Raw genomic sequence first — 11,414 nt, forward strand, 5'->3', positions numbered from 1 at the left:
TATACAACAATCAAATCACTGATGTTGGAGCCAAATATGTTGCAAAACTGATTGAAGAGTGTTCAAGCCTTGAATATGTTAAGTATGTTGGATTTTTTTTTCCTTTCTACAGTATCCTAATTAAGGTAAAGCAACTTGAAACGGGAGGGAGAGTGGAAGACAGACAAGAATTATGTTTCAAATAAGATTAACTTAGGTTTTATATGCTTTTACAGTAGTCTAGCAGTGAATGGCAGCAGGTGAAGCTCTTGAATCCATAGTTTTACTGGAATACTGTAGTAAGCAAAAGCAGAGTGTGAGACTTGTTCTTTACCTAAATCCAGTCTGAGCACCTGAATGAGGCTTAGATTTAGTACCAAGCTTCTTCATATCTTGTCTTTTATGGGCCATTGGGGTCAGGCTGTGCTGGGGTCATACCTCAACTCTGGAATTCCCCAAATCAACTTGGTGAGTTCTTCCCTTTAATTCCTGGAACTTACCCAGATAAGAGTGTCTGTCCATGCACAACACTGGTTTGACATAAAGGTGGATCATTAACCAGTGGTTTAGTTGTGACCATAGCAGAAAATAGAGGTAGCTACAGCAATGTCAGCTGTGGTATGAATGAAGCAACTGGCAGCCAGTTTGGTTTCTAGTCCTTGTTCTACCACTAACTTGCTCTGAAACCCCACACTAGCCACATCCTTCCCACTTGAAGTATTTGTAGAGTTTTGAAACCCAAGAGCACTCTGGTTCCTTCACTGCTTTGACACAGTGCATGCAGTGCTTTGCTTATTTAATCTAATGTTCACAAAAAACCCTTTTGGAAGATGGCTACTTTCAGGCTGTGTAGTAACCCCAGAGATTATTTTGAGATAGAGTGCATATTCATGTGCCTGAAGTCAGCCAAACAAACCAGATTTACTTGATGTAAGTGTAGTTGGGTTGCAGCGTTTTTGGGTTTGGTTTGTTCTTTACATCAGTGTATATGCAATTGAGACTTACCTCTTCCTTGAACTCCAGCCATTTGATATCCCCACATAGGCCAAAAAAAGAAAAGGTCTTCTGTAGCATGCCAGAGACACTTACTGCTGCGCTGACCTGTGCCACTACCTATAGCCTAGGCACAAAACAAAAAGACTTGAATTTACTACAATCTGTGCTTCTCAGCTGCAGTCTCCTCTGGAGCCACAGAACCAAGAAATACTCTGTTCCATGTGGCATCATGAAACATGCTGCATGTAATTCATGTGTTCTCTAGCAACTGCTGTTATTATGAACTATATTAAAAACTAGGCAGCGGTCCTTGTCTTGAGGATCGGTTCCTAAAGCTCATTTCTGACATACTGAGCACCAAAACCAAGACTCTGCAGTAATACTTCTGATTCAGAGGGCTGACATGCAAAATATGTAAAAGGCAACATGAAATTGATGTCTTTTAATCAAAGGTCAAATGTCTGTGGTATTTTTTTACTCTAAGTTAATCTTTGCTAACTGTAGCTAGCTTCCAGAGTTAATTAGCCTTAAATACTTGTATTGCTTTCTGAGCTGGTGTTCTAATAGCTGTACTGTTGTAAATGATGTATCTCATCAATTCATGTATTTTGTGCAGAATAGGAGCAAATAAAATAACGAGTGAAGGAGGGAAGTGCCTTGCCCAGGCCATTCAGAAGAGCAAGACAATGTTTGAAATTGGGTAAGTTCGGTGCTGAGGAGGAGAGCTCAGGGCTTGGTCTTGTCAAGGCATCTGCAAATCCCTTAGGATTCCTTCTTTCATTCTTACCTTTCCTTCTGCCATTCCTCCTCATGGCGGCATTAGAACAAACCGGTGCAGAAGCATAGCCACATTTTCCACTCAGAGGGAAAAGGAGGGCTGCTTTATTGTTCTCCAGTTCACACAATGTTTGTTTTGGGGTTGTTTTTTTTTTTTTTTTTTCCCCCTGTTCTGACAGAACCTCCCTGTCTTTACTGATCAAAGTTAGAGAGCACTCTCCCTGCATCTCTCTGGCTTCTGTTTGCCTGAGAAGCCATTGCTGACTTCTGAATAAGTTCCGGCTGCTTTATTGTTCTCCAGTTCAAACAATGTTTTTTTTGTTTTTTTTTTTTTTTTTTTCCCCCTGTTCTGACAGAACCTTAAAGGAGCAACAAACTAACAAGAGGGCAGTATGTAAAGATAGCCACTTTCCTTACAGCCACACGGCTGTTCTAGAGATATTCGGTAATTTTTAAAAGTCTGGGTGGGTTTATGACTGTTGGCAATGTACCTAGTTACTGAGTGTCATTGTTACAATTGTCAAACCTTCTGCATCAAGTCCTGGTAAAGTTGTGAGCTGGAAGAGTAAGAAGGAATTCCCATCATCCTCTCTAGTCTGTCCCAAACTGGAGAGTCTGCTATTATTGGAGAGAGGTCTGAAGGTACTGTAAACCTTTAATCCCTGTCCTCTTTCTCAGGAGTGATGCTAGACTTGAAGGTTTGATTTTATTCCCCCCCCCCGGCAAATCCCAGTTTCTCTTTCCACTCTACAGGAGAACATTTTTGTGAGAACCTAATACTCAAATACATGGAATTAAAACCTCTGTTTGGCCATTGTGCATATCACAATAACCCTGAAATATGAAAATCAGATTTGAGCAATCAGATTTTTGGCCTTTAATTTTATTGTTCTACAACATTTCACAAGTATAGCCAACAGCATGCATACTTCCGTTGTCATATAGCTGGGTCTGCTGCGGTGCTGTGCTTGCTGTAATTTCAGTGAAGGACTCCTATTTTCTCCTGTGGAGGAAATAATCACTCCAAATTGATTTGGGATAGCTTGGACAGAAATGTTTAAACAGATATGTTCGGCATTTACATAACAAACTACATTGGGACCGAAGGACAAGGAAATTCTAGGGGACTTACTGGAAGTGGATGTGTTTAGATACCACAAAGCTCAATTGATTTTAAAAGAGCTGCCAACTAATTACCCATCAAGCTGAGTGTGGCTCTGAGTCATCAAGCCCTGATCCCTGTAAAAAAATCTTATACCTCAGCAGAGGCGCTTTCAAGTCTCATAATAGAGGGTGAATTTTCGAAGTGGTTGGTCTGCATAGAAATTATTTGACCAGATACTCCTATTAAATGTTGATCAAATCTCTGCAGCTTTTACCACATTACCTTCTCTTAACCCTTTGTGTTACAAAGAGTTATTTTGCCATTGGAGATACTATTCCTTACAACTGTTTGGAAGAACAGGGGGTTGTACTATCCCTGTGAGATTTTGATCTTTCTCTTGGCACCTGGAGAGAGAGGAGATACTTGGGTATAACGCTGAAGGAATTGTAACCATTTTGCCAGGCTGTTCGGAAGGAGAGGGGGAGCTTGTAGAGTAGTTCACTCCAGAAAGTCACCCATTTGGGTGTGGGTCCCTGTGCAGTCGTGCACATGGGGAGGCTTTCCCAAGACCTGTACTTTGCACTGTGTAAAGGCCAGTCTGTGCCCAACAGGAAAACTGCAGCAGGGGAATGGGGAGGAAATGCTGAGCGGGGAAGTAATAGGATTTAGGACCTGGTGTATTTCTCACAGCAGCTTATTGTGCAGGACCACAAGACTCCTTTACCCCATAAGGGTACAGGGCTGCAGAGGGTTTGCCCAGTGCAGCAAGGTGATCCCAAAAGCACTTCTGCTGCAGCAGGCTGTCTCCTGGAGCTGCTTCTGTGCTGTGGCCTTAGGGTGCTGGTGAGTCAGCAGAGGCTGGTGGTGTGGTGTGCAGGGAGTGGAACATGCCTGGCTCAGCAGGGAGGGTATCTGCCAGGTTTCTCACAAGCCTGAAAGACTGAAGTAATCAGGGAAGGTGGGGGGGTGGGTGGGAAGGGAGAATGCAATGCCAAGGGGCAGTAGGGCAGCACACCTGATATCTCCTGGTTTCCTCTCTTCACTAGGATGTGGGGTAATCAAGTTGGAGATGAAGGAGCAAAGGCATTTGCAGAGGCCCTGAGGAACCACCCCAGGTTAACGAATGTGAGGTAAAATACCAGGCTCGACATAGTGCTGGCTTCCCCATTGTGCTTTGAAGCGATGACTCTTCTCACTAAGCATTTGGTTGGAACACCATCTGGTATTGCAGCCTTCGCTGTGTAACCAACAGGCTCCTGGTGCAAGCAAGAGGCCAGACTGAATCGAAAAGCCCTGTGCAGCCATTAAGCAAGTTAAAAATATTGCAGGGCTGGCATCCTTTCCTCTATCTGCACCTCCTCCCTTCATGCTACACAGAGTTACTGGCATTTTTGAAAGCACATGGTCAGTGGGTGCCATTTTGATCTGGGAGCATTAGCAGAAGGGTGCACCAGCTGTCACAGAATCAGGCTCCCACTGAGCTCAGTGTTAATATTCTCTGTTATGAAGGTACAGCAGCTTTTACCAAAGTAATTTTTAGGTGATAAACTGTTTGGGTAGGGGCTGGGGCATTCTTAAATTCAGGCTCATCCTGTATTCCTGTGGAGCTGTGACACCACACATTCAGTGCTAATGAGATGTAGTTCTCACTGGACTTCAGTAATTCATCTCAAACTAGCTTTCTGGAAGCCCTAGCATGGGCGGAGTTGGTAGCACAGCACTGGGAGAAGCCAGCAATGTAAAACAGCCCATGCCTTGCAAGACTTTCAAATGCTGGCTAGGGATTTAAAGATGCATGTGGTGGAAGCTGCTGCTGTTTTGGAGTCCCTCCACACAGCTGGAGTGCTGGGTTCATGGTGATACTTTTGATATGTCTCCCAGTTCCACTGGCCTTCATGGTGAGGGAGTAGACAAGGCTCCTTGGTTTCCCCACAAGGTGGCAGATGGCACTAGTTTCTTTAGAAATACACTTCCTGGGGAGTTTGGGGATCTCTGGATAGCTTATTGCTGCCGCTTCAGAAACAGGGATTTCAGAGCTGATGCCTTGTCCTCCTTTCTGCAAGCTGGGCTTAAAAAATTAAAAGCTGAACAGGTGCAGTGACCTAGATATATTTAAACTTAAAAGCTATCTGAATTAGCCATCTTCCCATAATTGCAGAATCCATCCAGACGCATCAGACTTGAAAGAAACCATTTTGAACGTGAATCAGAGCTGGGTTGCACCTGGGATTCTCAGATGGGAACAAATATGCTGACGAATGTGCTTGCAAAAATAAGGAGGAGTAACTGTGCTGGCTAGGGCTGGGTTTTGGTGGCACCTGTGCAGGGTGAATCTTCTGCTCTGTGGTATACTTGCACTTAGGTTCATTTTTTTATCTTCCAGTGGTCAATCTTGCTTTGTGATTTGAACTCGTAAGGAGCACCAGTGGTAGCTTTATGTGAAGATTAAGGGAAGATAGTCCCTACTACATCAGTTTACTTCAGCATACTCACCATTTTTAGGCCATGACAGACTGAGATTATTCAGTTTCAGCTGAAGCTAGGAGGGACTCGTGCTAACATTTATTTGTGCCATTCCCTTACTTGATCTACCTTTTTTTGAGACCTTGCATTATTTTCAGGCTCTGGCCTGGCTTTTGAGGAGGAAAATGCTTTTTGAATTCTCAAAGCCTGGAGCATAACTTTAATTGGATGATTTTGCCAATGTCTATTCAAAGAATGAAGGGCAGACTAAGAAATGTTTGTGGTTTGTAATGGAAAGCATGCACTTACAAGCTCATCTCTCCATGCACAACAGAAAGTGTTGTGTTTGGAAGAAGAATGAGGTATTCAGGCATCTGAAGGACTTAAAGGACAAAGTGCCCAGTTTGTACAGGGAGTTGGGATGACAAATGCAGGTAAAAACCTGTGTACTACTGAGTACAACTCTCTGTCCTTGTTAAAAGCCTTGACTCTCAAATTGCTGGGTACAACTCTGCCGTCAGTCCCAAGAGTACAACTCACTGACAGCAAACCTTACAGCCTGTGTGATAGACCTGCACTCAGGCTGCAGCCTGTGAACCGTTCTCACTCGTAAAAGTCTTAAGGACTTGCTGGTTTGCAAAGTACGTGAGCCTTTGAAACACCCAAATGCTGAACTGTATGACTGGGAAAGAGATCATCCGGGATATTCATTAGTATTTGGCAGCAGAAGGGCCAAGTGCTGCTGGCTGTTTCTTAAACTTTTGTATCTTTACTTCTCAGTCTCGCATTCAACGGGATCACGACAGAGGGAGGCAAAAGTATTGCTGAAGCTATGCAACACAACAACTCCGTGAAAATATTCTGGTAATTGACAGTGTGATCTACTTCTCCTCCTCCTCTTTCTCCAGAGAAAGCTGCAACATAATTATATTTTCTCCAATCCCATTGCCTCCTCCTACTGTCCCCTGCTCCTTCTCTCCCTCCCCCCATCCCCTATGCTTCCCCTACTGGCAAGCTATAAGAGATATCCTACTGGAAGAATGTGGACATAAGTAATGGTTCACCAGCACATGCCCTTTAGGACACATTCCAGTGTCCCAATGTCGTGCTTCACTCTGCTCCCTCCATCTCGCTTTCCTCATCTTCTCTCACCTTCATGATCTGTTCTTTGTCCTCAGTTTTTGCACCTCTTCAGCGTTGTCTCTACCTCTCTACCTTTCCCCACCACATCTCATCCACCTTTTAGACACTAAAACATCACAAGAAAGTATCATTGCTCTGAGAAATAAAGATCTGATACTCTTGTCTCTTTTGCCTCCAGGGCTTCTCTTCAGTATCTCTTTGTGCCCAGCCTTTAGAAATTGCTCAGGGCAGGAACAGCACATCCCCCTTTGGCTGTTTAAAGCTAAGTCACAGACAAGCTGGAAAAATGGGGCTGAAAAATAATGATAACATCCTAAGTGAACATTTTCTCTCCCACTTAGGTTGACTAAAAATGAGCTGGATGATGAGGCAGCAATGAGTTTTGCAGAGATGCTGAAGGTCAACAAGAAACTGGTGCATTTATGGTGAGTTACATTCCACAGAGGCACAGGCTCTTTGGCAGTCACTGCATTAAAGCTTCACCTTCCAAGTCTATGTAGGTCACAGTAAGCTTTCTGTGCATGGTCTGGATGCAGCTGACTGCTTGTAGACAGTTCTAATGGAAAGTTAATAAAGCTGCTGTCTAGCATGTTCAAACTGCTTTCATACAGGGAAAAGTTTAAGCTGCTTGTGTGTCCTGGTAACTTTCAACCTACTAATTGATTTCATCTCTCCTTAGGGGAACAGTACTAGCCTCAAACACAAAAGTTTCAAAAAAAGTACAGGCAGACAGCTAGAATAGAGTACCCTTATTATGATTCTTACTATTTATCCTCATGCTATGAAAACAGCAAGCTCAACTCTTACTCTTCAACCAAGAACCTAAGTGGCAGACACTGAAATGCATGTCCCATTTGCCTGATGTTTTCTTCTAGGGCTAGCACTTGCACACATGCAGGACACTTATAAGACACAAATCCCCAGGAAACCCGGGATTATTTCTAGCAATCACAGAGACTTGTTAAACTTCTGAGAAAACACGGCATTGCCTGTGCTAATCCAGAGGTTCACAAGGATTTGTCCATGGATGGGGTTGGGCAGATGTGGGCTGTGACACAAATAGCCGTCCGTTCGTTCCAAGCGATCAAGGGAACATAATAAACAAGAGTCCCTTTACAAGCTTATACAAAGACTTTGCTAACCATACTCTAGCATTCCCTGGAGTAATCGTAGTTGCTGCCCCTCAGGAAGCATTGCCGGCGGTGCCAAGTACGTGTAGCCTCTTTTGAAAGCAGTAGAAGCCCTGGTGTCCATCACCCTGAAAATAAAAAAAGGGGGGGGCGGGCATTGATTTCTTTGCGCATAGCTGCAGATAGGCTTCACTGAGCAGTTTGGTTTGAATTCATCGTAAAACTCGCGCCGTCCGAAGCAGGCGAAGTAATCTAGATATGTGTCTTTACCATGGCTCAGTGTTATCCAAGGGTTTCTGCCAGTAGACAAATTTATAGCCTGCTTTGTTGGTTATACCGGTGGATACCTCCAAAAGGTGGTGACCTATACAGATAGTTGAACTTGAGGCAGAATTAAAGTGTTTTTCCAGTAGCTGAAAGAATCTACTGGATCCCTTTGCACTTGGTAAATGCAGGAAGTCCTTTAATAGGAATGCATCCCTGCTTCCTTCCCTCCCTCCCTAAGAGATCATTCAATTCATTCCAGTTTTCAGCCTCATCCTGAATCCTGTGGGATTCACGCAGCCAGTCACATGGAACGGCACAGCCATGGGGCACACCATGAGGCTGATGAGTAGTTTGTATACTTATGCAGATGAGGGCACTTTGTTCATTTTTAGCTAGGGACGTGGTCTAGAGTGGTTAATAAGAATTACCTAACACGTCTTCACTTCTGCTACTTGAGGATCTTTTGTTTCTTTTTTTCCCTCCCTCAGTTCAGATTAGACATACTTCTAAGGTATGCTAAGGTGGCTTCACTGGGACTTGCACCTGCTCATACCAGAGTCAAATTCAATGCCTTATTTTTCAAAGATCTTGCTGGTCTGATAAACAAGACGGGAGGTTTTGGCAACCTCTAGGTCATAACTGCTAAACCACTAGGCTTACGCAGGTTCTGCACTCCAATTTTTTGGTGCGTCGCTTAAAAATGTCTCCCAGTGCTCTTAATAAGAAAACAGAGCCAAGAGGTTAGTCTGTCTCCGAGCCCAAATATCACAGTCCCACACCAGCAGTAAACAGTTCTCAGCAGAAGTTTTGTCAGCTCTGTAATTAAGCTCAGTATCGCCAGAATGCAACCGCATGCAAGATTAAAAGGAAAAGGCTGATACTCTGGGCTCTGTTTCTGAAAGCGCGCGTGGGGCATTTGACCAATACTGTCTGCCATCCTCACAGATAGAAATCACAACCATCATCTTGTGGCAGACAGCTTTGCTCCTTGGCATCAAGGTTGAGCCTAGGCTGCGCGTGCTCTGTAAATTGGTTTGTGTGTTAGTTTGACATGAAGTGCTTTCTTCTTTTAGGCTTATCCAGAATCACATTACGGCCAAAGGGGTGAAGTACCTCAGCGAAGCTCTCAAGGAGAACACGGCCATTAAAGAAGTCTGGTAAAGATCCCCTCCTCAAAGGCTCACTTTGTAAACTTCCCTTTCCCTTTGAAACGCTTTTGGCGTTGCTACTCTCCAGCCTAAAAAATTCAGAACGAGTTTATGATGTGAGGCAGGGGGTGTAGTTCCAGCAAATAGGTAAAAAGCCTCTGTCGTTGAAACACTTCCCTATGTGTTACGAATGTCAAGCAGTTTTGTCAGTTCACATCTCTCTGTACCACTCACTCGCAGATCATGTACGTTTGCAGAATTGGGGCCTAAATTTGTAGACCCAAGTTTTGCTTGTCCTGATTTTATTTTTAAGCTTCTAAACATGCTCATGCTTTTCGGGAGCTAAATCCCAACAAGCAGGAGATGGTTACATTTAATTAGCATTACTGATTTGGTTCACAGAATTTGTGTTTGGATTTTCTTTGGGCGGTGCTCCAAGCACACTGAAAGTGCTAAGCTACGAGAGGATTAACTTTTTGTAAGATTGGTTGTTTTAGATGAGGTAGGCATCACATAGCCACACACGTGCATTGCAAGGCACAAAGCCAAATACCACATTCCTTCCCTCACCTCGGGGAGCTCAGGAGTCAATAGCACTGTGCTGGTTTTAGCGCCGCTGCTTTATTATTGAACATGAAATTTATTTTTAAATATATATATATATTTGTTTTAGTGAAAGGACACTCAATTCTTGCTTAGAAAGATGATGACTCACTATCTGACTAGTAGGTTCCCTGGAGACGTGGAAGAGATGCTTTTTTCAAAGGCCACTGTCAGCTTTCATCCAGAGAAGAGGCATCAGTTCCCACTTGAATCATTCTGAATCTTCAGACCGAAATCTGTGTTTTGATTCTTGCCTGAATTTTCAGGGGTGTCCATTAACCCCAATAATTTCATAAACCTGAATGGTTTAATAGGTGTCAACATTTCCGAAAGCCACACTTAACCAGGCTGCTCAATTTCAGGGGTGTAAATATCTGTGCAGATTAAGTAGCCAGACTTGAAAATTTTGCTCTGAAGACTATCTGAATTTCTTTAAACTAGCCCGCTGCATGGTAAGAACCTTTGTCACCTGCGTGCTGCTTGCTGAAATGCACACAGCTGGGTATCCAACGCTGATTTTTAGTTCAGTGAAGTTCAGCCGTTCGTTCACTTTTTATTTCCAAAGAAGCAGCCTCGTTCCTCGCATGTGTGGGGGGAACAGCCGTGCTGCAGCCCGCCCGAGGCCGGCTCCCAGCTCTGCGCCCGTGAGACGCCCGCAGCCCGCGCGGCCTTGCAAAGCTGTGATCTCTGCTCCCAAAACCTGGGCAGAACAGAAGATGGGCAACAGCCGCTACCTTGCTTTCACATCCCTTTTATTTTTTCCCCTCCAGTTTGAACGGGAACCTGATAAGCCAAGAAGAGGCCAAAGCTTTTGAAAATGAAGAACGGATCATTTGCTTTTAAATGAGGACTTTCCCATTTTGACAAGCTTCATGTTACAAAGGTTACTCCTCCTACACTTGGACGGCCGAGTTTTATAAAGGTGTAAATCTGCAGCGCTCGTGGCAGCTAATCTTGTAGCGCTCTCCTGCCTTTTTTTTATGAACATGCTGCGTGCGCTCCCTCAGCTCCGACCCTTACCCTGCCTGTTATTCTTAATCCTTTGGGTGAGCGGGAAGTTGCCTGGGTAAATAATTAATGTTTGTATGGTGCTTTGAAGATGAAATGCAAAGTGTTAACAAGCCAAATCCACTGGCATTTTGATAACTGAGTTTAGATTTATTCTGTACACTGTTGTAAACAACCTCTAACTTATTTATATGCGTAAATATAACACGCACACACACGTATATATGCATAAAGGGTGCAAGATGCACAAACTCCACAACCTGACAGTGTTACCTGCCTCATAACTGAAAATGAACACACGTGGCTTTACTGGAACCATAATCCGTCTATAATCGTTGCACGGTACCAATGTTTTCAACACAAACACCTTTCTCCTGCCTGGAAATTAGGCCCTTATTTCTCCACTGACTGTAGGCAGCGTTGCAGACACTGGGGGCTTTTTTTGTTTGGGTTTTTTTTTTTTTTTTTTTTTTGAGAAACAGCTAGAACAGGCTCAGATTACTTGCAATAACCTTTTTTTCCATATCGAAGCCAATACATTTTCTTTTACACAACCCGAAGTCCTTACTGCTGTCACTGTAAAAGCATAAAACTGGCAGTGAAACACTTTTTGCTTAAAATTTCCCGAGGGCTGCACAGAAACTGCTACCTCCTGCTTTCACACTGTTTGTTCTGGGGAGGGGGGTCTGGAGATAAATGGGAAATATTAATTAGCAGGCTCTTCACTGCCTTGGCTCCTGGCCCAGGTGCCCTGCTGGTGGCAATACACAAATATTAAGTTGCCTGCCTTTGGGG

The 11,414-nt window shown here is 43.8% G+C and overlaps 1 protein-coding gene across 4 annotated transcripts in view; it reads left to right on the top strand.

Annotated features, from left to right (window-relative positions):
* NOD1 (nucleotide binding oligomerization domain containing 1) overlaps positions 1-10,940 on the top strand; it is a 26,896-nt gene extending 15,956 nt beyond the window's left edge. For 3 of the 4 annotated variants that reach the window (XM_009640170.2, XM_035895719.1, XM_035895721.1), the window contains 7 exons: positions 1-82; positions 1,592-1,675; positions 3,904-3,987; positions 6,101-6,184; positions 6,805-6,888; positions 8,934-9,017; positions 10,382-10,940. In XM_009640170.2, coding sequence (XP_009638465.1) covers positions 1-82; positions 1,592-1,675; positions 3,904-3,987; positions 6,101-6,184; positions 6,805-6,888; positions 8,934-9,017; positions 10,382-10,454 — 575 coding nt within the window. In that variant the 3' untranslated portion in view covers positions 10,455-10,940. Of the gene's footprint in view, positions 83-1,591; positions 1,676-3,903; positions 3,988-6,100; positions 6,185-6,641; positions 6,743-6,804; positions 6,889-8,933; positions 9,018-10,381 lie in introns of those variants that run through there. The other variant, XM_035895720.1, reaches the window with a different exon arrangement.
* Positions 10,941-11,414: the final 474 nt, after the last annotated feature.

The sequence above is a fragment of the Egretta garzetta genome, unplaced genomic scaffold, assembly GCF_000687185.1.
Source record: "Egretta garzetta isolate BGI_Z169 unplaced genomic scaffold, ASM68718v1 scaffold96, whole genome shotgun sequence".
In the NCBI taxonomy this organism is placed as follows: Eukaryota; Metazoa; Chordata; class Aves; order Pelecaniformes; family Ardeidae; genus Egretta; species Egretta garzetta.